Below are 25,988 nucleotides of genomic sequence, written 5' to 3'. Positions count from 1 at the left end.
GAACTGGTGCTGCTGAGCCATGCTGCAGACAGACAGGCATTTTCACCAGTGGACAACATTGCTAAGCAGAGGGCCCTGCACGGACTCCTAAGCATGGTCTAAGTGCGCTCACTTACACTGGCCAGGAAGAGCTAAGGAAGCAGGGATGAAAGTGGAAAAGGCTCCAGATGTCTCCATCTCTGTCTAATGACAATTACGCTCAACCAATTAAGACATTACTATGACAGACAGATAGCGGCACTGTCAGGAAGCCTCTGGACCTCAGTGTTGATGGCTGTAATCATAGCATGCACAGACCAACTACAGTCCACTCGCTGCTGCCATAGGGGCACAAAAGAACGTGGGTGGCTTCTGCACAGCGAGACACAAAGGACCCAGCTGCACACAGGCCAGGGACATGAAGAACCATGTGTTTTCCCAGTCAAGCTACACCTGGCAAAATGGAGGTCAGAGGTGGCAGCTGACTTTGTATTAAAGGGTGGCACTAGCTCCCAAGCCAGGCTCCTCGGCACACCAGGGCAACTGCCAATTTAAAAAGATTACAATTGAAGAGCTTTCTCTAATGTGTGCTTCTGTGAGCAGAAGATGTATTTAAAGCAAGAGGTCACAAGAAAAGGGGGGTAGAGGAACCAGTCCCAGCTGACATAGCCGTCCACTCCCCTCCCACATGGCACCCAGCAGCAAAGGGCCAGTTCTTAGTCACTCAAAACAAATGTGTTCAAGGTCTTCCAAACCACCTGGACAAGTGGAGGAGGGTTTAATGAAGAACGCTTAAGGCACAGAGTTAAATGGGCTCCAACTGTGCCCAGGTCTCCCTCAGTCTGCTGCCAACAAGTTGCTCCACACCGTGAAACTACAACTTCCACAGACACTGCTCACAAGAACCAGCTCCACTAAGCGAAACATAAGGAATTCATGGTTTGCAGTGTGCTCAGCTGGGCAGGACATAGCTGCCCCACACCTCCCCAGACTCTATCAGTCCCACCCTGTATTTCATGGGAAGTCAGATTCCAGCAAGCAACGCCCCAGAAGAGGGAACTAGAGCAGAGGGCCGGGCTGGCCCAAGACCACCTCCCACACTCAATTTCATATCCTGGGAAGGAATGTACAAAGATCAGTGGAATTGGGCTGGAGAGATGGCTCAGCAGTTAAGAGCACTCACTGACTGCTCTTCCAGAGGTCCTGAGTTCAATTCCCAGCAACCACATGGTGGCTCACAGCCATCTGTGATGGGATCTGATGCCCTCTTCTGGCATGCAGGTGTACATGCAGACAAGCCCTCATACATACATAAATACATCTTTAAAAACAATCAGTGGAACTTCTTCCTCCACAGGACACTGTTTCTGTGCCTCCCAAATAAGGTCCCAGCTCTACTGCGACCAGGCCTCAGCAGCACACAGTTCATGGTTCTGAACACTTGGGTCCCTGTGCCAAGGACCCGGCAGCTGTGCTCTCTCCAACTAGGAAGACACTCAGCAGTAGATTACTAATGACTGGTGTTGCCTAGAGTGCAGAGGGACACCCCCTCCCCACAATCGAGCACTCCTAAGTGTTGACAATCCTTGCGAGAAACCTGGCCTGGAACTGGGCCTATCTGGGATGCTCTCCATGGTGTCCTGGCCCCCATTCCTACCACCCCACATCTCCCATGCTATTCCACAGCCGCCAGCAGCTGTAGCTTTTGTTGGCCTAGGAAGCCCTCCTGTGCACGGAGTGCTGTGAGCAGTCTACCAATGGGAACTGTGACGGGAATGGGGATCTGCTGGCTCCAACCTGGAAGGGAAAGTTGCTGGGAGCTGCTGAAGTGCGGCTCCCACATACCCAAGGATACTCATACCCTCGGCAAACGGAGGTTTTGAGAACTTGTCACTTGCTCCGTGCTTCTGTCATGATCAATAAAATCCAGAGTATTTACTGTTTTCTACAGAACATGACTGCTGTATTGCACAATTAACAAAATGAACTCGGCCCCACAGTGCAGCCACTCTGTGGAAATGCACTAGAGCAAACATCGAGGGGAGCGTAAGACGTAGCAATTGAAAACTAATGAACATCTTAATGGCCCTTGTGCGGTACATGCTCTGCACACTTACAACTGCTTTCCATACATCTTGGTTAATGACAATCAATAGAGTCAGAGTCGATGATGATTATGCAGAGTTATTGGAGCTGTGGCCCTTCCCATAATTCCCTGGAGAAGCAGAGATGGATAAATGCAGCCATGAGTTCATCAGTATTTATTAAGGACATTCTGGAGCGCCTTCATTAAAGATGTAATAAATGCGAAGCTCTCCTCCAGTCGCGTATCAGCAGGTTACCTCAGACTTATTTACTAGAAGAGCACGCATGGCTCACAGCAGAAAATAAATAAATTTCAAAGTATTTTTAAAAAGCGGTCCCTAGTGGGTCGTGACGGAGCCCCTTATGGGAAGCAGTCCAGAGCCATAAGCAGCAGCACAAAATCCATACAAGGCAAAGGAGGCTGAGAGGAAAACTGCCGGGAGAAGGGTTTTGAGAAGGAGAAAGCTGGAATGCATGTCCTTGTTAAGGGTAAGTATGGGTGACAAGGACGTAAGTGCAGACCCTCAGTGCCAGTCTGCACTTAACAAACCCTGCTGTCCCAGGAGCCTTCTCAGAAACCCCCAGAGCACTGCCACACCCCAGACCTTCAGTTCCTGAGCAGAAAAGATTTCAAAATTTAGGGCAAATGCACACTGCTTTAAAACACAGCCTCTGTCAATGCTGGCGCACAGTCTATGCAAAGGGAGATTTCTAGTCACCGAGAAACTGGAGAAAAGATGCTGGTCATTAAGTTCCATTAGCTTACCTTGGCCGGCTGTGTTTAAATGTGCATTTCTAAGTATGTCTCACTGGAAACATTGCCTAAGACAGGTGACACCAAACAGCGATTCAGACCTCAAAGCCTGGGCACAAGGAAGCTCCAGGCCCAAGAGCAAACATTTAGATCCCAGATCCTGTGGACAAGTGACAAAGCAGACCGGCACCAGGCCTGCAGCTGAGAGACAGCTAGGGTTCACTGGGCTGCTGGAAACCTGCACTATCTCCTAGGCATCTGCTCTCATGATCCTGACTCTAAGCTGTGGGTCGTGACTCCACTGGGGGTCACACAACAGGTATCCTGCATATCAGATACTTACATTATGATTCATAGCAGTAGCAACATTACAGTAATGAAGGAACAACATGAGGGTCCCAATGTCAGGAGGGCTGAGGACACTGACTGAAGGGATGAGATGGAACAGGACAGCCGAGCACTTCTAGGTAAAGGAGAGTTAACTTCTTTTTTTTTTTTTTTTTTTTTTTGGTTCTTTTTTTCGGAGCTGGGGACCGAACCCAGGGCCTTGCGCTTGCTAGGCAAGCACTCTACCACTGAGCCAAATCCCCAACCCCGAGAGTTAACTTCTAAGCACTGACTGACAGTGTTCCTCCAGCCCCATCTGCAGAGGAGAAACATGGACACACAGCTGCGGCTTCCTCCAGGAAAGGCAGGTGACCATGGGAACCATGGAGAAGCACCTGGGTAGACTGAAACATCCCTCAGTATACACAGGGGCTCGATAGTTTGAAACGTCTGGGGGACCCGGTGCTCCAGTGTGAGCAGGAATCGAGCCAGCTGATGGACGTGGTGTGCTTCAGCCATGTGATACCGAGCGGGAGGGGCAGCTAACTGCTCACCACCACACACTCCTGGGCATGGGTAAAAGCTTTTGGTGAGCTAATGGCTTAATGGCAGCAGGCTGGCATGGGGCCTCAAAGGAGCCTAGGCTTGACTCCCCAGACCCCCAGGCCCTACCTGGGAGGCTCTTCACTAGGTGGCTCTCCTGAAGCACTTACAGCAAACTCCACTTGGCTTCACAGCTTGCCGTAGTGTTGTGACCTTTCTGAGCCCGTGATGTCATCAGTTTGCGAGTCTTAACTTGCACAGGCCACCGGGGAGGAGTACGGCCCAAGCTCCACAGAGCAGGGTGCTCTCATAGCTCTTTGCTCCTATTAATTCTCCTCAGTGAGACAGATACATGGACTGTTACTGATGTGCTTTCTTTGTGCTAGAGATTGGCCCTAACACCTTGTGTTTCTAGGCAAGCAGAACTGTCCTGAGCTACACTTCGATTTCAACATATATAAACCATAATTCCTTCATAGAATTATAAAGTCAACATCCTAAAATCTTAAGTCTTGTCACCTACGAAAGTCAAAATTAACAGAGAGAGAAAGAGAGATGGAGAGAGAGAGGGAGAGAGAGAGAGAGAGAGAGAGAGAGAGAGAGAGAGGAACAAAGCAGCAAAGCAGACATTTCCTGATGCACTGCCACCCAGCACTACAGACAGAAGTGTGGCGCAGAAGGCATGCTGCAGTCTCCCAGGCAGCGCTCTAAGGGCAGAGCATGAGGATACGGGTGGACATTGAGCTCAGGACAGAAAGGGACTGCATTTGGGGGGAACCTTGAAAACCATTTCTTCCTAAGAAGTGGGAAATGCTGTCCTGGTGGATGAGCCTCTGTTGGCTCTCACACTCTCTGGAATGCCATCTTGTGGCTGAGTGACCTATGGAGACTCAATAGAACAAGGGCAAAGGCCCCAGGGAGAGCAGAGGAGGGTTTAGTAGCTCAGAGAGACTTCTGGGACTTTGGGACTTGCTCTCAGAGTCTCCTGGGTGCTAGGTTCAAGCAGGTTCTATGGGGCAAAAGATGTCTACACATGATCCCTGCCATCTCAAGGAGGGCATGGTCAACAGGGTCAAACCATCAAGAGGCTCAAAGGGCACACATCAGTAGATGCCCTGAGGGCAGCCATGTTTCTGGCAATGTTATGGAGTAGGGAGCTGTGTGCAGGAACAAGCTCAAGAGATGGTTTAGGGACTTCAAATCACAAAGTTACACTGGAACTACACTGGGCTACGAAAGAATTTTCAAAGTTTCTGAGTCTGGAAGATACAAAATTCCTCTAAGGGATAGAATATCCCACAGAAGGGAATCCAGCTAGAAAAATAAGAACACAGCAGTGGTGGCAAACTCTAATAGGACACACTATTTATAGAGACCATGAAGTTTCTGCAGTAGCCTCTGCTTTTTAAGTTTAAGACGAACTACGCCACCAAAACAGAAACAGAAAAATCTGCAGACCCAGCCACATGAAATAATGGTAACACTAACACAATCACATGCCACAGAACAGTCAGGTCATCAGCATACACAACTGTGTTCCTCCTAGGACACTGTGTAGCCTAGTGACATCACAGCCTTCTAACCTGGGCATGTCCGTTCTACAATGTCATACTCCAACCCACTTCTCAGAACATCTAGAAAACAGGAAGTGACTTATTTATTGTCTTCTGTTGGGTGAACGAAGGGGGAAATTAGGAACTATTTGAGAAATTTTATAATAAATCTAATAAAGTAATGAAAAGGTGCATGGAAAAACCGCACTGAAAGGAGGTGCTCCCTAGTCAAGGGGACTTGGGAGGCAGGGAGGTAGAACTAACCGGCCCATCAACACTAGGACTGGGGATGCTGGATGTGGTGGCACTCAGGAGGCAGAGGCAAGGGCATCTCCGAGTTTGAGGCCAGCCTGGTCTACCCAATGCTTGGAACGCGTATCAGTTGTACAGTCTTGCAATTACTAAAATTCACTGAGCTTGATACTTTCAAAGAGTGAATGTCATGGTATATTTACTAGATCTCAATTTTCAAACAGATGTGGCCAGTGACTCAACAGAGTGTGGGCAAACACAAGGAGCATAACTTGAGGTAGCCACAGACTGCAGAGGTCTAGGTATCCGAAAGGTGACTAGTGAGCACACCCAAGACAGAAAAGGGGGCAAGGAGGTGGACAGCTTTGTGGACACACTGCACATGGGGCCCAACCCAGCCAGGAAGCCCAGGAGCAGGCAGTGACTTCACAATCACTCTCCTTTTACATGAAAAGAGGAGTCAAAAAGAACCAGGCCTGGGTCAGTCCATAAGATGCTGGCCTAGGTGCACAGAGAAGCTACTCAGGGAGAAGCAAGCCTGCATTCTGACCCTGAGGGGCTTATCTATCTCACAGGCTAGAGGGAACATGGAACTCAGCCTTTCGGTCAAACAAAGAGAAACAGGAAGAATAAGAGAGCTGGCATGAGTGAGAGCAAGAAGAGGCGGTCCTGTCTCTTTAAGAGGCTCCTTGGAGATGCTCGACTGCAGAAAGCTTGGAGAATACAACATTGATTGGGAATGAGGTAACCACAAACACCACTGTCTCAAATGAAAAGGGATTCAAGAGCTGACCTAGAAAACAAGCATCGTAACCACCAGATGAAATTTTAATGATAAACACAAGATGTTCTGCATACAAGCAAGATGGCAGGGTCTCAGACTGAGCCATCAACTGGAGCTTCTCTCAGAGAAAGGAGCCAAGGAGCCTCTCTGACCTACAGCTCAGGTTTCACACAATCGATCCCAGAACACTGGCATCGCTGGGCCTTTGGTGGCCTATCTAGTGCTGAGCAGATCCCCAGAGAGAAGGCGGTGGGGGAGAGGCAGCTGCCTTCAGAGCTGCTGGCCTGTGTCCCGCTTTGGGGCTCCATGCTCAAAGATGTTCCTAACTGGACCTGGGGAAGGAGTATCCTCCATCTGTAATCTCCTAAGACTCTTAGGCCCATCTCAGCATCACAGCCTCCGGCACCGTCTTCTGAGTTTAGGCAGAAACCTGATGTGGGAATAAAGTAACCCTGCTTGGTTACCACCGGTCCTCAAACACGGAATAAAGCACTCTGCCACGCCTCACGATGATGCTGCAGGCCTGACAGCATCCTGACAGACAGACGGACAGGTTATCCATGGAGATGTACAAGCTGAGGCCAGGGAACCGAAGCTAAAGAAATCTGGCCCTCCTGGCCAGACTCCCTTAAAACGGAAGGGCCAGCAAGTCTGCTCAGCAGGTAAGGGCAGCTGCCACCAACCTGACAACCCAAGTGGAATCCCTGAGACCCACAGCTGTCCTCTGGCCTATACACATGCGCTGTGGTACTTGTGTACCCTACATACATGCAAACTCCAAACAAGAACGAACGAACGAACGAATGAACAAACACAATTTCTTATGGAAGAGCCTGCTATAAAGTACTTCAGAAACCAATCTGGATTCAGTTCAAAGGTGCTTTAACTTTTTCTTTAATGTCTCATTCATTTGGGGGTGCCATGTCACATATGGAGGTCCCAGAGCTGGCAGAAATTGGTTCTCCTTTCCCTATCACAAGCGTGGGCTCCAGGGTCAACCTTGGGGCTAGTCAGCTGTGATGGCAGCACTCTGAGCCATCTTGCCGGCCGGCCTTCACATGATGCTCCTGAGTAATGCTGAGAGAGAAGCTAGAGGAAAGGCCCGTGACTACCAGCTGTGTCCAGGGTTCCCTTACTTCTGGTTTCCTCACGGCAGCAGCCCTGAGGTGGATCCCACAAAGCCATCGACCCCGGCTTGTTCTCTGGCACACAGCCTGCACATTATCTGCATCTATCTGTCACACGGCAAAAATTAAATATTTTGAGACATTAGCTCAAGAGACAACCTAACCCTAAAATAAAGTTGACTTCGGGGCTGGGGATTTAGCTCAGTGGTAGAGCGCTTACCTAGGAAGCGCAAGGCCCTGGGTTTGGTCCCCAGCTCCGAAAAAAAGAACCAAAAAAGAAAAAAAAAAAAAAAGTTGACTTCATTGCCCAATAAAGCAAGAAGTGCATATCCAGATCTCCGTAGTTACCACCACGAAGAACTCTTGTTGGTGGGTTCTTGAACAGCAGCTGAGGGAACTCACAGGCGCTGCTGTTAAATTTCTCACCCAGGAGACACACAAATGCCCAGCTGCAGGCAAGGGAAAGAAGACCTGTGGCCTCAGCCTTGCTGGGAGTGAAGCCTTCAAACCAGAGAGTGAAGCAGGGTCTGTGTGTGCCAACACTCACTGTCCCCACTTGACCTCTGACCTGCTCCACACAGCTCCTGCTGTGAGGCTGAAGATGAGGTGCTCAGGCAGTGGGCAGGGGGTGAAGATGAGGACTGAGTGACAGGAAGGGACACGGCTTTGCTTACCCTGCGATGACAACTCCATCGTGAGAACGCACGTCACACAAAACAGCGTCAGGAACGTGTTCCAGCTCGCTCACGGCACCTTTGCGATTCTGTGTGAGGAAAAGGGGGTGTGGTTTATACTCTTCTTGGGGTAGGCCTCCAGTAATGTGCTCTGCTCTCACCTATACACTGTAACCATCTTGACTCCAGTCAGTGGTCATTCAGAAGGATAAAACTGAAGCACCATGCATGGGGAGCCTGCCTAGGTCAGCCTCTAGAGCATAGGCAATGCGGTCTGTGTGCAGCAGTGAACATGAAATGCTGGTCTGTCATTGGCTTTGGGTTGCTCCTTGGGAGCAGTAGGTGGGATGCTGAGAGAGGTGGGATGGGGCAGGCTCCAGCTGTGTGCCCGTGTGGCTTCTGGGCTATTTCTCATGATCACGGAAATGGAGTTTATATTGGTAACTGTCAAGGGCTGTTTGAACTCACTGAGAAGCTGGCTCCTCATTGTAGACTCAAGCATGGCTCTGGCTCCCTTGATGGAGTGGGGAAGGCAGAAAGCTGCCAAGGCATTTAACAATGAATCCTGAAGCTGGGTGTGGCAGTGCACAGCTTTAATCTCAGCACTTGGGAGGCAGAGGCAAATGGCCCTTTGGGAGTCTGAGGCCAGTGTGGTCTGCACTACAAGTTCTAGGATAGCCAGGGCTACATGATAGACCTTGTCTCACAAAAATAAAAGCAAACCCCTTTCCCTTGGGCATTAAGGAGTTACTGGCTGCATGAAGGTAAATGACCCCACAAGGCCACACAGCTCACTTTCCTATGGCATAGAAGCTCTGGAAAAGAGAAGCTAGGAGTTCATCCTGGACAGAGCACTCTGAAGGAAAGCTCACCCATGCAGACAACTCCCGCCAGGAAGCCCAGCTGATGACCATGACTTCCCAGGCCATTTCTGCTGGACATTTTAGGCAGTTGCTGCTGCTGCCATCACCTCTGCTAGATGCTGTGAGCACCCAGCTCTATGTCTTGCTGTCTGCTGTTTCCCTCTACCCACCATGTATTCCTTTACTACTGCTTGCTTAAACGTGTTCATTCGATATCAAAAGGATAGCTATCATGCACCACTCACCACTGTACAGCTCAACTGTCATCAACACAGAAAACATATCAGTTATTTAAAAATAAAAACGAGGGGACTCTGAAGGAATATTAAGTATGTCCGTGTAGGGAGCAGAACACAGTGACAGGTGAGCTCCAAAGGAAGCACAGACAGCAGACATGTTCAAGAACACTACCTCATTTCAACTGTCACTTCTGCTGGCCTGGCCCAAGGATTAACACCAAAGTGCAGAGGCACGGCTCCTGGTTGGTAGCCACGGTGACTGATATGCTATTAGGAAAGAGATGATCTATCCCAGTAAAGCCACCAAGCAGCTATGCCCTTGAAATTGGACAAGAGAACTTACACAATGACCCTAACTTAGTCCTTAGGCCAAGCCTACAGCTCAGGGGCAAACATTCAGGGGTGTCAGATGGAGCTGAGCTGAAGGAAGGGAGGACCTCAGTAACCTGGGAGAGGGGACCAGAAGAGCTCTCTTGAGGGGAAGGCACTGGAAAAAAGCAGAGGGCCCGAGATGAAAGCTGCATCCCAGGACTTCACGAGCTAAGTTGCTGCCTTCCCACCCTGGGCTCCAAACCACGCTATTATTGTCACTCACGACAGACCTTAGAACACCAAGGGTAGCAAACACCAGAAGAACAGCATCATGGCTAGCTTACCCACCTGTCAACCCATTTCCAGGTCAGCTCTGAAGTGCAGGTCCAGGCAGACATGCATTCACAGCCCATGTCCTCAGAGGAGGTCCTCAGAGATCTAGGGTCCTCTCAGGGGTTTCCAGACACTGACCTAGGAGTCACCCAGCCAACCGACCGCCTGCCCAACCCCTCCTGAAGTGGATCTCAGTTAGGTCAGGATCACTGTACCTGTGATTGGCAGAGCCCTGAACACAGGCAAGCTGCACAGGCAACACGTCAGGCCATCCCTAGCGCTACCTTCCCTCAACCACAGGCCTAGGAACAGTGCTACTGTGAGGCACCCGATTAGAAGGGAGGCATGCGGAAGTCTCACATGTGCTGTGATGCCCTTGGCATGTGCTCATCAAAGTTGGTAAAACTGCAGTTTAGTAAAAGATCACTTCAATGTTGCCCAAGCTGTCCTCGCTGGTAACAGGTCTGGAAGTGGGGCCCAGGATTCCAGAAGCCCCTCACACACTGCTGTCCATCTGCTGGGTCACCTGACAGACGAGTGCACAGCACGCATATCTGATGGACGTGCACTGGCTACAGACAGTGCACAGACATGGGGTTACCACGTCATCTCTGTAAACTATTCCAGGGCAGCAGATGCTCTTCACTTCCTGCGTCTGCTCTGCGTGAGGACATCCTGCCCTCCTCCCCTGTCCTTCACACATGCACACGCGCACACACGCGCGCACACACACACACACACACACGCACGCACACGCACACGCACACACACGCACACGCGCACCAGGCTCCAAAGCATCAGCACAAGCAGAGACATTGCTTCCCTCAGGCAGACATCTCCAGTTTCGAAACCAGGACAAGTTCACTCTCCTGGCTCCTTCCTCTCTGGACGAAAAGGTAGGGAAGCCAGCTCTAAGCCTCCCTTCCCTCCACTTTCACTTCAGGCCTCTGGCTCCTTTGAGCAGCTTCTGTCCACAGATCATTCTGCCCATCCATGAGGGTCTAATCAGGTGCACAGGCTGCAAATGAGCCTATCTCCCGTTACCTTCTGACATCATGGCCAGCTAGATCTGACTTAGCTGGGAGTGTCTTAATGGGCTAAAGCCAATTCTCCAGTGACGACCAGTTCTTAAGTAGGAGCAATTTTGCCACCAAGGGACACCTGGCAATGCCTGGAGACATCTTGTAGTGCCACAATAGGAGCAGAGTGCTACTGACATCTAGTAGGGATCCTGGAGCGCTGCCGGCACCCTGCAGAGAGTGAGCTGGTCTCATGTCACCATGTCACCAGTGCTGAAGCTGGCCATCCCACAGTGGGAAGCCCTGCTGCTCACTGATGTCACAGATCCAGTGCACTGGTCACTAATCAGGTTACAAGGTGACTGGGGACAGACATGCACTCAAGCAATGCTCTGCCCAGCCACAACAGGACTTTGTTTCAAAGCCTATTCACACCAACCTTTAAGTAGGAGAAGGGCTGAGCCCCGCCCCACCCGCTGCTGCCTGGGTGGGGAAGCAGCTTGGCCTGCGAGCACCTTGCTGAGCCTCAGAGCCTGGAACACAACTCCTGACAGCTTGCTCCCCACAAACACTTCTCTGCAAATGCTTAGCTGTGATCCTATGTTTCTGCAGAGCCTCAGAGTGATAAATGCTGGGGCGGGAAGCCAAGGGTTACATGAGGGGAGAGCAGACAGCACTCGGCATCACTCCACTTCTCCAGCAGCAGTTCCTGGGTGGGGTGGCTCCAAGAGCTCCCTGGCCTGTGTGCATGGGGCTGCTGCCTTGTCAGCCCTCTGGGAAGGGAAGAAGGAAAGGGGAAAGGGGTTGAGAGAGCAAGACTCCAGTGACCTGAACCAGCCAGGAAAAGGGGTGTCAGACAGCCCACCTCAGTCCCTTTCCTAGGCAGCAGGCGGAAGCTCTAGGCTCAAGGCTGGAAGGGGAGCAACTCTAAGGCAGATGCTGAAATCGGCAGAGTCCACAGGGTCTGGGCTGCTCCGCATGCCTGCTCCCTCCACCCTCCACTCTGGGAATGAGCCTCAGGCCTCAACTGCAGGCCTGCTCCCTCCACTGCCTGCCTGCCTCACAGGATGCCACCGGCCATGGCCTACCTTCCAGTTGGCTCTTAACTTGTGTTCCCTGGCGAGGCACTCTTGCAAGATGAGCTTCCAGCAGGTGTAATCGGAGAATCTGCTGTGGGGAAGGTGCCCCTCCTGTCGGCACAGCCGGTACCACAGCACCTCGTCTTCGGCAATCACCTTCCATGTCTTGCTCACCTAGAACAGCACAAGTGATGCAAATGTCAAGATCTGCAATTAGAGAGGCCTTGCCGTCCAAAATCAATCAACACCTAGAGCACAGCCCCAGGCTCATGGCAGCATAAAACACCTCATTAACAAAACACTCCGAGGTGGAAAAAATACGAGCAAATGTTTCCAGTTTTATCTTTCAAGATTTCAAAACTGTTACACCACCATACAACGTCACATTTTAGATGGCATGATCAACTGTCATCTAACAAATGAAAGAGAAAAAAGCACCAATATGTAAAATGCCACACAACAAACTGAACACAGTAGGTAAGTAAGCACACCGAGCTTTGCAGAGGCCTCTGAGGGTCTGCGGAAAGCACTGGCATGGCCATCTTACAGAGCGTGCATGAGTCCAAGGGCCTGTGATGTGCAAGGTCTGAATAACCTGAATTCCTGATGGCATAAAACTAAAGCTGCATGGAGAACTCTAATATGCACAGATTAAAAAATAGTAATCACATTAATAACACTGTCGAGCTGCTGAGCAGGGCGCGGTATGTGTTGGAGAAATGATTGCTACAGCCGGCACAAAGCTCCAACCCCAACAGTATGCAGGATGCTGTTTTCCAGCCTCATTGGTGGTGCAATGGGCTTACTTCATCACAGGACAACATCTGAAGCTGGACAGAGTTCTCAAGGACCCACAGTCATAGCCAGCCTGCAGCATGCACTGAGAAGCAAGATGGAGGCCATGTTTGCTTCCACCCTGAGGCTGAAGTTCACCCTGGTAAACGGTGGGGGGCGGGCGCGGCAGAAGCTTACAAGCTGTTAACACTCTTGGGACCATGTCAGAGCTCGGAGGAGGGAAGAGAACACAGCTGGGGTAGAGGTGTGAAGATGTCTCAAAACCTGCTGGCTGGGCTGGGGCTATAGCTTAGTGAGAGCGTGCTCAGGTAGCATGTGTGAGGCCTGAGGTTTGATACCTTTTACTGCAGAAGGGAAGGAAAGTGGGTGGAGAAAATGGGTCAGCGGGTCATGTGTTGCAGCAGTGTGATGACCTGAGTCTGCATCCTCAGAGTCCAGATAAAGCTGAATACAGCAGTCTGTCTCCCGTGGAAAGGTGGGAGACAAAGAAAAAAAGGAGAACCGCTGGTATCCAAGGGCTACCTAGCATACTATACACAGTGGTGAACAGAGACTGTCAGTGAGACAGCTCGTTGGTACAGTGCTTGCTACACAAGCTGACAACCTGAATTCAATGCCCAGAACCCACAAAAAGGTGAGAGAGAACTCACTCTACAAAGCTGTCCTCAGACTTCTACCTACACACGCTGTGATGCACACACACACCCCATACACTCATACTCACCATACACACAAATGTGCATACATGCACTCGCCCCTACCTGGAGGTGGAGGTTGCTCTCTGACCTCCACGTGTGAACTGTGGCTTCCATGCACCCACACTAAACCTGCAGCAACACAGCTGTTACTGACTTTTTCAGAATCTGGGAAAGTAATGAAAAGCTTGAAGCCTTCTAAGGCCCAGTACTCAGTAAGCAGACTAGCTATCAAGGATGAACGCAGGGCATGGTGGTACACACCTTCAATCCCAGAACTCGTATGTAAATTCAAGGCCAGCCTGGTCTAAACAGTGAGTTCCAGGCTAGCCAGAACTACACAAAAAAACAAAGAAAGGCTGGATTCAGTAAGAGGTGAGGCACTAGCCCAGGAACCTGTGCTACCTTTCCTCTTCTTCCAGCCCCTTGACATTCCTAAGAGCTACACACACAGAGAAGTATTGGGGATGGGATCATGGAACAGGACAGGAAGACCATCTGAGCTTACCAAACCCAATTCCTAACGAGCTGCACTGGCAGCACTGCGGAGGCTTTCTCTGATCTGTCTTACCTGCAGGGAGGCTATCCCAACAGTAAGTTCCAGAATGGTCACACCTGTACTGCCAGCACTCAGGAGGCTAAAGCAGAAGCACTGCTGTGAGACCAAGGCTAGCCTGGGCTACACAGTGAGTTATGGGCCTGCTAGAACAACATAGCAAGCCCTTATCTTGGGAGGAGAAGAGTTGCTTTAACACAGCTATTTGAGAAGAACTATGTTAGGACTGACAAGATGCCAACCAAAGAGCTCAAGAGGGAAACTGGGGAGTGTAGCAAGCCACATACATGCAGGGCATGTTGTGCACTAAGAAAATCTAAAAAAAGCTATGACTGCTAGATCCCAGCTCCTCTGCACAAGCATGAAGCAAGGGACAAAGCAAGAAGAGCTGTGACCTCTGGGATGGGAAGGTGTGTCCCAACACACTATAGGCCCTCAGCAGAGACTGGAGGGTCACTGGATCAAAGCAGTTAAGAAGTCTCCACTCACTGCTAACCTAGTGGGACTTGGTGGCCACAGCAGAAAGCAGACACTACTTAGCCCATCCCTTCTGCAGAGGCAGGAGCAGCTTTTTCAAATGTGGCATCTAGGCACAGGCCCTGCCCCAGAGCCACAGCATCTGCCCTACTGAGGGAGAGGGATGAAGAGCACCAAAGATGATGAGAAAAAAACTTAAAATGTTAATACATGTTTCCTTAAACTATATAATAATTTAAAGGAATTTATGCCACTAGAAAGAAGGATGCTGTAAACAAAAAGGATTAAGTACATATAAGCAAATATGAGAGAGACCCTAACACCAGCAAAACAGCAGCTGGAAGACACTCTGAAGACCAGCCTAGGGGAAAGACGCCCAGGCAGGGGTCGGCATCATCAACAATAACTGGAGAGAAGCTGGGAGGGAGATGGCTCAGCATTGCAAACAAGTAAGTGCGGAAAATGCAGAAAACATTCACTAGAGGGCTCACTGGCAAATCTGAGTGTTAGGAGAACCAGGTCAGCTGAGATCATCCACTCTAAGGAAGAGAGGAGCAAGGGCTGTGGACAGCACCAGCAAAGTGCACAAAAATCTGCAAACAGCGGGACAGGAGTAGAGGTCTGAGGAGAAGCCAGGCTGGTGGAGCACTCCTATAATGCTCGCAGAGGCAGAGGCAGAAGGATCTCTGCGAGTTCCAGATAGCCTGGTCTGCAGTGAGACCCTGTTTCAGTAATAGTGATAATAATATAACAAAGAAAATACTCAAAACTGTTAGTAAAATGGCACATTAGAAAGTATGTTAAAGTCAAGAAACAATGGAGGAATAGATGGGCAGAAATGGGCAGGGCTGGAGAGCTGATTCCAGCACGGCTGCCCGTGCAGAGGAGAGGAGCCAGGGCCAGTTCCCAGCTCAGAGGGCTCCCGTTCCTCTCTAATTCTAGCTCTAAGAGATCCGACACTGTCTTCGGAACTCCACGGGCATCAGGCACACAAGGGGTGCTCAACAGGCAATACTCATACACACGAATAGGAGGCAGAGGCAGGTGGATCTCTGTGACTTCAAGGCCAGCCTGGTCTACTATTCCAGGACAGTCACTCAAGAAGAAGCTAAAACAAAGTAAAAGGTGGTGGAACTCCATGAGTTCAAGCTATCTCAGCCCCTTGGTAGCCATTACCACAGCTTTCTCCACTCCTGGAAGCACTCCAAGTGCCATGAGCAGGACAACACTGGTGCCACAGCACACTTCAGGCTTCACAACTCCAAAACTTTCATAAGTGAGTGGACTGCATAGAACTTTCTTATCGGTACAAGTGCATTCGACCCAAAGCAAAAAGTGAGACCAAATGACCAAGAAGTTGCAAAGCTCCTGTCAGTCTTCTGAGCCAGAGACATGGGCTATCGCTGAGAACTAAGAGGAGCTGTGCAGACCAGCTATGCACACCCACTACAGGAAGACAGCCGCGTACATCCTCGGCTGGTGGGGGTCCAGGCGATAGGGAGCACCTCTTACAACAGTCTGGCTCAGCCTGCTGAGCCACCCTCCCCTGCCTGTCCTTGAGGACGGCAGCTCCTGCCCTCGCTAGCCCACTCAGCATTCCTCTATAGTTTCACCACGCCCTGCCATTCTTTCACTAGGTTCAGCATTGTCCTTTCTCTCCCTTTTCCTTCAGCCATTGTCACATGACTGGTTTCCATAGCCACCTCTCAGAAACTACTTTTCATCTGCGAATCCAGACTACTCTTCTTTGACTGAGATACTCAAAACGGAGTAGCCCCCTCTCCCACCAAACCATGTGCTGTCAGGTGCCATGAACATGACCCTGAGACAGGGGCTTTGCTATTGTCCACAGCGCTGTTAATTAGTGGAGGAAACATGTCAGGCTGGTTTCCACCCACAAGGCACCCCAGACCTCAGACACTAGTCTGTTCATTCATTTACAGACAGGCCATCATGGCTTCTCAGAGAGGTGTGCTAAAGCCTCTGGAGCTGTTAAATTCACTCAACGTTAATAAAGGCAGACTTTTTTTTTTTTTTTTACGGACAGCCTTGTACTTATGCCACCTACTTAAAACACTGCTAGGAGCTTCCAGTACTACAAAGTCTCTCACTGTTCTTTCTCGTTTTCCCATCAGGAAATTCAAATTAGTATTCATCATTCTTTAAGGTCTTTCAAAACATGAACTAGAGTTCAATTTTTACAAAGTTCCAAAGGGCATGTAGGGCTAAAGAGATGGCTCAGTTGTTTAAGAGCTCTGGCTGCCCTTCCTTTCAGAGTTCAGTTCCCAGCACCCACAAGGTGACTCACAATGGCCTCTAATTCTAGTTCTGGGGATCTGACGCCCTCTTTTGGCCTCCACAGGCACTGCATGCACTTGGTGCCATACACACATGCAGGTAAACACTCATAAGCACACAACAAATACTTTAAGTTCTAAATATGGCTGAAGAGACAGCTCTATCACACAAGCATGGGGACCTGGCCATGGTGGCATGCATTTGCAATCCCAGTGTGGTGACAGGGCAGAGAAGGAAGAGAATCACTGAAACTTGGAGAGCAGCCAGCATAGAGAGCCTAGTGAGTCCTAGGCCAAGGTGACTGATGAAAGAAAAGACAGAGAGGGGAGGGGAGGGGAGGGGAGGAGAAGGAAGGAGAGGAGAGGGAAAGGGAGCTAAATAGAGTGGCCAGCACCTGAGGACTGATCCCACGCTGGCCTCCACATGTATTCATGTGCAACATGCACCTCATCCCTCACACACACAGAGTTCAATCTCTCACTCCCACAATACTCTCTCCAGTCCTAAGTTCTTACATTTCTGAATACCCTACCTATATCAAATGCCCTCTGCCCACTGTCCACACTCCTCAGATAACATGAGCCCCACTTGTGTCCTCCACAGAAAAAAACTATTTCTCACATGCACCAGCCAATGAAAAAATGTGAACTGTGGGTCTTTGTGTCTTGTTTTTTGTTTTGTTTTGTTTTTTTTCTTTTTTTTTTTTCTTTTTTCGGAGCTGGGGACCAAACCCAGGGCCTTGCGCTTGCTAGGCAAGCGCTCTACCACTGAGCTAAATCCCCAACCCCCGTGTCTTGTTTTTAAAAGGGAAGAATGAAAGGAAGGCAGAGCTAACCAAGAAAGGGCTGAACCAACCATGGACCCCAGCCCACAGCCGCCTTAGATACATCATGCAACCTGAGCTGACACAGCCACACCATCAGTCACAAAGCCACTTCACCGCACTGTCGAGCCACACTCCTCACCTCAGCCATAGGCCCACATAAACCCTCATCTGAGCACACATGGTCAGGCTGTAAAGAGCAGGAAAAGACCCAGGAAAGAGGAGCCCCCAGTTTTTACTAGACAGAACACTGTGGTTTTATTTCTGGCTTGTTTGGTCCACAGCTGAGCCTACCCATGACTCTACCCAAACAATGTCTGTTCATCTGTCTATGCCAGGATGAGGCTGAACATGAGAGAGAGACGGAAACAGAGGCTGTCACAGAGTAGCCATGCTCAACTCCAGAGTAGAAGGTGCTTCCCTTTCAGGATACTAGAACTCAGGATCTCAGTGGTTAAGAGTAGCAAAGGCTTGGCTCTCCAAGCCTATTAGCTTAGCACAAGGTATGAACTTTGATCCTCAGAATTCATAATCATCTTTGACAAAAAAAGATCTAAGCAAACTTTTATGAGAAGTCTGTGATACGACTACTGTAACAAGACACAGACTCGGGTTCATCCCTACACAGGCACGCCCTGATGCTGACAGGCGCAGTGCAAAGCATGGCTTCTTGGAGTGTTGGCACACTTCTGAGGAGAGATCCCACAGTGAAATGAGTTAAGAAAAGTCTGGTTTGAGTGACAGACTCTGCTGGGACTCAGGGCCTGCGTAGTCTGAGTTTCCCACACCCATCTGTTCCTGGACACTTCTGCTTCACGCTAAGCATGCCTCAACCCTGGCTCTGCAGCTTAACCTGAGGCAGCAATCTTCCCCCACCTCCTAGCTCCACTGCCCAAACTGGGCCCTCTGCAAGTGCGTGCTGGCTGCTTCTGCCTGCCTGGGGAGGTTGAATCACAAGACTAAAGCAGAGGAAGGAGCCTTGAAAATTAGTAACCAGGTCACACTGCTCTTCCTCAGAGGCCTCAGTGTCCAGAGACTGCAAAGGGGAGAACTGGTTATGTGAGACAGTCTGAAGCTGCAGTCATGAGAACCTGAAGGATTCTGGAAGCCACAGCAGACTTTTATAACCATCTCAAAGAAAAACACCAAGGTCCATCAGCAGTAATGGAACAGAAACTGAGAACACAAGGATGCTTTGTGTCTGTTCTGCAAGATGAATACTCAGAATGAAGCTCCTATTCTAGATACACACACACATTAAATTAAATTCTAGATGCACACACACATTGAATTAAATTCTAGATGCACACACACACATCTCTTGGAGGATTCATAAAAGAGGGGTTAGGAATGACCTCCACAAGGGTCTCAACTGTTCCTACGACCAGGTATTACAGAGACAAGCACCAACAGAGCCATCAGGAATATACAAAATAGGGGGCTTCCTCTTTTTAAAGAAGAAATGAGAGACAGCCTTTGAAGGATTTAACTCAGGAAACAGAAGGATGCAGTTAAACTTTCACAAGCAAATCTGAAAGGGTCCCACCAAAGAAAAGCCTTTCTAATGGTTTTGATTTCTTATATCACAATCCAGCAACTTTATAAGCCTGAATTTCCGAAGGTCTAATGGTCTTTAATAGCCCAGGATTGGAATACCCAGCTCAAAGCCCCACTGAGCGAGCCTCAGCTGCAAGAACTTGCTAATAAAAGTGGCTCCAGCATTTTGCTTTATAGCACCACTGTGAATTACCACATTGAGGGGGAAAGAGCCCTTGGCTAAAAACCTGGCTTTATTAGCTGTGCCTGGATTAGGCTTACCAGCAGACAGGGAGTGTGGCTCTCTCCACAGGGCCACACTCCAGGTGGACCTGGGCAGGGCACCATGGAGCACGGCCATTCTGTGCCTCCTCCTTTCAGCTACCTACCCATGTGCTCCTGACCCCAGGAGCTGAGCCCCTAAGACACTGGGGTCACCCCTCGAGGGGGCCAGCACCTCTGGTCATTTTGGCAAACAGCAGCCCTTTAGTCCTTCTGCTGCCCTGAAAGCCTTCCTGCCTCAGTGCCAGGCTTGTGTGGCCCCAGCTGGCAGGCAGCAGCTGTTTTGGAAGGTGAGGAAGCTTTAGGAGGTCGGGTATAGCTAGAAGTAGTAAGAGCCTTGGGGTTCACAGCCCAGCCCTTTTCCTACCCTCTCTGCCCCTGCTGCCACAGAGCCACCTTTAGTCATGCCTTCTCTGTAACAAGGGTCTCATGCTATAAGCCAAAGTCAACACTTTCTCCCTAGATGGCTTGTGGAGTATTTGGTGACAGGGACAAGAATGGCAACTGAAATGCTGTCTTCTTCCTTCCTCACAGATGAGCCCTCATCTCAGCACCTTCCTGATAATCACCCCACCATCTCCCTTCTCTTTTGTTCTCTGGCCTTAACTACCACTGATGTGCTGAGAGCACCTAGGACTTAACTAGGGACTCAACTGCAGCCTCCACCTACTACTGGTCATCCCCAAGCTTGCTCTGAGGAAACAGCACTCATGCTCCCAGCCATCCTAACTAACCCTTCCTTCTCCCTTCATCCAGCCCACAGGCAGTCCTGACTCTACTCACTTGTACTGTTTAACTCCCATCAGATCACCATGTCCTCTCCCTCTGCAAGATTCTATAGTATCCATCCCCGGCCAAGCTCCTGCCTTTTACCTACACTAGCCTGTCCCCATCCAGGTATCCATGGCTACTTTCTCTCATCGGGACCCCTGTTGAGCCCCACCAGCAAAGGCCTCTTACAGGGCACAGGTACAGGGCAGCCCCAGTGATGCCTTTGTAAGAGGAAAACATTAGCAAGCCACTGTGCATATACCACAGCCCAGCCATTTTGACTCCTTTGCCACTCCTCATCCACAGGAGGCTCTGCAGGACAGCCTCAGCTGCCCCTGCCTCAGGACTTCTTCATGGCTTCTCCCTCCCTCCCCTCTTCATTCTAAGGCCCCCTTCTCGGTTCTCTCCAGCTCTACCCTGCTTAGGAGGTGCTCACTCCACAGGACTAACGCCTCTGCAAAGCCGTTTGTCACTCTCACTCTGGCACTTGCTGTCAGGAACCTGGCCCTCAGCAACTCCTCTGAATGCGAGGAGAGGGTAAACTCGACTCCCCAAAAGCCAACCTTTAGACAAAGAACTGCTTTTGTTTTTATGACCCTACAGCCCCCAACATGTACTGTGCCCAGGAGGCTCTGACTTCCTTACTCTCCTGCCTCCTATATTCTCTTTCTAATGTTTCAGTTGTAAAGATTTCCTGCACAATGGTACAGTCAACAGTCCACAGGCTTTCCAGTACTCACCACTCAGCCCACTGATTCTGTTTCCTGCAGCTCAGGACCCTCCCGGAGTGGCTCCGCCTTTCTCTAATCCTCTGTGTAAAGACAGCCACAGAAGCCAGGGGCTGGAAGTGGCTCCTGCCACCTGAGCTGGGCCAAGAGTCTGCTTAGCCTCACTTGGTGACAGATCAGGGACCTGCAGAGACTTCAAGATCAGAGCTGCGCTGTAAACACGCAAGGATTAGCATCCTGACATGGACGTCTGGCCAGCTCATGACATAACATGCCCACGAAAGCTGATAGCTTGGCTGTGACACCCTGGGCTTCCGCTCTAGAATGACTAGCTTGTTTTGGTCCTGCCCGCCTCTTGCTCACTGGTCCACTGCTGCATCTTCCCTTCCTTTTACTGGCTTGAGCCTTAGCATGTAGCCCAGACTGGTCTGTGACCTACATGGGCTTCCTGCCTCAGCGTCCTAAGTGCTGGGATGACAGGTATGTACTGCCATGCCTTGATCTCCATGTGCAAGCTCTTGCCCTTGAAAGTTGTGGCATTCCTGCATATGCAGCTCTACCACTAAACTACACAGTAAGACATAGATACACACAGCTAGAACGTTTGACCAAAGGCTGCAAAGGGCTGCTGGGGACAGGGGTGGAGAAGAGGCGGGGGCGAGGTTGGTGTGGCCGTGAAGGGTACAGAGATCCCCTGGTGAGCCCTGTGTGTGATGACAGTGGTGGGAGCACTCACATCTATGCCCACAGTAAGAAATAAGGGAAGCAGGAATACAGAGCGGAGCAGGGAAAGCAGGGAAACCTGAGTATGCACCAGGAGGACAAGTACCAAGTGTCCTTGATACTACTGCTGCTGGGCACATAAGGGATCATTCAAGGGAGGAATAGACACAGTCCCACGCCACTGCCTGCATGCCTGTCTGCAGCTTCCTGTGGACTTAGAATCACTTTCATATTTTTAAAAAGAATGTTGGAGGGGACTGGAGAAATAGCTCAGCAGTTGGGAGCACTTGTTGCTCTTGCAGAGGACAGGTAGGTCTCTGTTCTCAGTGCCCAAATGATGGCTCACAGCCGTCTGTGACACCTTCTGACTTCAGCAGGCACACATGTAGTGCATGTAAAAGCAGCAGCTAGGACACTGTGCATACACACAGAATACATCAGAAAACTGAAGAGAATGCTGAATTGGGCATGGTGGTACACACCTTTCGTCCCAGCACTCAGGAAGCAGAAACAGGCAGATGTCTGAGGCCAGCCTGGTCTACAGAGGGAGTTCCAGGACACCCCAGGAAAAACTATCTCAGGGGTAAAGGGGGAAATAAATACCCAAAACCATATCCCCCCTCAGAATTATTCATGCTGCAATACAATAGCACTTAGTTTTCTCATAGAAACGAAACAATTTTGTAACTTTAAAATTAGCTAACTTCTCAATATACATGGTAAAATATTACCCTTTAGGGGCTGGGGATTTAGCTCAGTGGTAGAGCGCTTACCTAGGAAGCGCAGGGCCCTGGGTTCGGTCCCCAGCTCCAAAAAAAAGAACCAAAAAAAAAAAAAAATTACCCTTTAAAATGCTAGGACCCCCACAGGCATGGGAAAGGACGGACACAGAATTATAAACAGCGCAGTGTTAGAGCTGTCAGACTGAGAACATGTTCCTGAAGGCCTGCCGCTTCCCTGACCTTCTGGATAAAGCCCCCCCCAGCAGAAACAGTGCCCACACAGCACCCGGGGGTCAGCTGCTGGCAATGGTGGAGCGTACGGCAGTACGCAGGCTGCCAGCTGAGGGGGAAACACTTTGGTGCTGAAAGCCTGGGACCCAGAGAGCAGAGAGAAGAGATGTAGGGGGAGGCAAAGTCTTAGCAGAGGGTGGGCATGACATCTCTGAGGCCTCCCTCACCAGGTCTCCTTACAGTTAGTCCAAGAGCAGCTTGGCATAAAGAGCTAAGCAACCAGTTTCTCCACAAGCACAAAACTAGTTCAGGGTGCCCATTCCACACAGCCCAGTCCCACTTCACTAACATCCCACGGTGCCTAAGATTAGAGAGAGAGAGCAGAGGGAGCCCATAAAGCAGCAGGTTCCCACTCAACAGAAGGACTTTGTCCCTGCTGTAAAAGCAAACACACCACAAGAGCAAATGAAAACACTGCTTATATTTATTACTCTGTAGTTTATTTTAACGACGATAGAAAGCAAGCCAATCCTACAGACTACGGGCCGTCCACTGTTGTCATTGTGTAAAAACTGTTAAAGCTCGGCTTCCAATCATAGCCAATCGCTGTGCCATGAAGAGGCTCTGGTTAAGAACAGCTTCCGTGGGGCTGGGGATTTAGCTCAGTGGTAGAGCGCTTACCTAGGAAGTGCAAGGCCCTGGGTTCGGTCCCCAGCTCCGAAAAAAAGAACCAAAAAAAAAAAAAAAAAAAAAAAAAAGAACAGCTTCCGTGCTTATATGTTACACACACTCACACACACAATATATTCATGTGTGTGTAAACACTCACCCACTGACTCACACATGCACACACACAGGAGCCAAATGGACACTGGGAAGCAGTCTCGTGAGATCTAGACTAGTGTGCTGCAAATTCAGTAACTCACACGTGCAGGGTAATTGCCCAGCACAGCCCATCTCTCCTGAAGTGCAACCCCACTGTACCACAGGGGACCTCTCCCACCTGACCCTACTGTGCCCTGATAAACTCTTTGGACAGAAAGACAGAGTACTTGAAGGTCGTATGGCCCTCCACAAAACAGGAAAGCAGAGCTTTTGACATGAAGGCGTCGTTCCTTCAACAGGAGCCACAACCAAGAAGGTAGATCAGAGCATCCACTGCCCACTGTGCAGGGCAGAGCTGGCAAGAGAGGGTCCAAGGCTCCTGGCACCAAGCTGATCTCTCTCTGCCCTCATTCTCCACTCTTGGGAGCAGAGCCACGCGTGAGCTTCGTTCACACTCGGAGTGTCAAGGTCTCCCTGACTTCCCCACTTCCTGTGGACACTGCAGGAACACATGCTGGCTGGCGTCTCTGCTAGGCGATCACATACTGCAGGAGCACGGCATCTGCAAACATGTGACGAAGCACATGCTTGTGGGCAGCCTTCACTGGGAACGAGGATACTGGATGCTGAAGCGTCCCGAGTGCTTGCTGTAGCCACTGAGACGTCACACACTCCTTGACTCCCACGCTAGCCACGCTGACCATTTACAGATGCCCACTGGATGATTTTTATTTCTGATGAATTTAAACCCAGGGCCTCACACTAAAGGGGCATCATTAGTCAAATGCAACTCTGTTTCTCTTTCTGGTGGTGGCACTAGGGATCAGGCCTTGAGCACTCGCTCAGAGTTAATGGACAAACAGATTTTGACAACTGAAAAAAAAAAACCTGAATAGGTAAAAAGGTAATTTAATTACATGCTTGTGGCCAAAAAGGTGAGAGCAATTTTAGGGGCATAACCCCAGCCTTCCCAGTGCGTACCTGGTCAAAAATAGGAACCACTGCCAACCCCAGACCTTGATGGTACCCTGTAGCAGAGCACTGCCCGCTAAGCTGACAACTGACCACTGGCAGGGGCCTGATCTGACCTACTGACCTCCCTCAGTGACAGTGGGGTGGGGACGGTCAGTAGACGCTCACTGGAGGGTCCTGCTCCCCACGCACCTCCCAGCCATGAGTATATGATTCTGTCCAAATGGTGAGTCTCCAGGGAGCTGGAGTATTAACTGTGAGGAGCTCCATCTATGCAGCTGGGGTGCACATCCATACTGGGGTGAGGCTTTCTGGGTGTGGTGCTTTGGGACCCCTACACTTTACAGATCTGCCTCACCCATGCTCTGTAGGGAAGCCCAATGCACTCACAGGCTCCCTGGACAACACTTGGGTACAGTTGTACTTTGGCTTGTCATTCGTGTCCTGATATTTGTTTATGTCTCCCCAGGGAAAGACTTCCCACAACACCCGCACATGCAACCAAGCTAGCCAACGTTCCATCCCACAGGCATGCGCTCAGTCGGCATGACACGCTCCTGTGCAGTTCCCTCAATGTGCGTCCCTTCTCAGTCACCTGAGGAATGGGGTTCTGCTGTTTAAACGGTAATTCAGACTATTTGTCTAAAATATGACCTCACCAATCTGTGTCCCTGGGCTGACCCTCAGCTGCCACCCTAATGACTAGTCTGATTTAAGGGTTACATCTTTGTACTAACACATGTGATTAACACTGGCTGGCTTGCCGCAGGCAGAGCCCAGGATTTCAGCCATAACTCAGCCTTGGTACAAAAGACGGTCACCAGAAGACAGGAACCAAACGGGAATGTGGAACAAGAACCTGGGGTTCAGGCCGGCCTTCCTTAAGGAAGCTGCTCTGCAGCTCATCACTTCTGTCACTGTGTGAGTCTGCAGATCCACTGTGCGTGGGCAGAGCTGAGGACCCTGGGACACGGGTGAGCAACAGCTTACCTGAGCACACAGCCCCAGCTCTCTTCTGTTCAGATACTGAAATATATTGATCGCCAGTTCATAAGGCAGATGGACATCAAAGAAGGGCACATCATCCATTTCATTCTGTGGAAAAAGAAAGAAGTTGTTTAGGGGGAAGCTGAGAGCAGCTTGCGCTTCTAGGCCTTTCCATCACTGGCGCTCTTGCTGGTGACCACAGCTGCCGCTGTTTCAGGGAGAACCTGAAGGAATAGGGTCTCTGGCCCCCACGTCACCCTCCTTACAGTCACCGTGAATCCACATGACTATTTCCTACGATACACCAGGAGAATCACAGACGCTATGGGATTGGGTGCGAAGGCGTGTCGGAAACCTCCTGACTTCTAAGGGAAGACGCTGAGGCAGCAGATTCGGAGAGAGCTGGCCTGATTTCCAAAGGGGTGGGGGTGGGGAAGTACTGACCAGGTCACTAACGTTTTTTGTGAGGAAAGAGCAGGGCGGAGGCTGCTCGGCTAGAGGGCAGGTCCACCTCTCCTCCAGAGAGGAGTTCATCTGGTTAACCTGAGCTGTCCAGTACAAACAAAGTCATTCTCCAGTGTTGTTTAGTAATGCACAGTAACAAGAGCTCGCCTGCCCTAGGGTAAGCAATCAGAGATGAGGTA

The 25,988-nt window shown here is 50.2% G+C and overlaps 1 protein-coding gene across 1 annotated transcript in view; it reads right to left on the bottom strand.

The window, feature by feature from the left end:
* Fbxw8 (F-box and WD repeat domain containing 8) overlaps window positions 1–25,988 on the bottom strand; it is a 90,608-nt gene that overhangs the window by 52,175 nt on the left and 12,445 nt on the right. The window contains exons 2-4 of the mRNA NM_001107145.2: window positions 25,348–25,452; window positions 11,933–12,097; window positions 8,079–8,167 (exon numbers count right to left, since the gene is read on the bottom strand). Coding sequence (NP_001100615.2) covers window positions 8,079–8,167; window positions 11,933–12,097; window positions 25,348–25,452 — 359 coding nt within the window. The remainder of the gene's footprint in view (window positions 1–8,078; window positions 8,168–11,932; window positions 12,098–25,347; window positions 25,453–25,988) is intronic.

Source organism: Rattus norvegicus, chromosome 12 (genome assembly GCF_021556685.1).
Source record: "Rattus norvegicus strain SHRSP/BbbUtx chromosome 12, alternate assembly SHRSP_T2T, whole genome shotgun sequence".
Lineage (NCBI taxonomy): Eukaryota > Metazoa > Chordata > Mammalia > Rodentia > Muridae > Rattus > Rattus norvegicus.
This window is presented reverse-complemented; position numbering and strand designations above follow the sequence as displayed.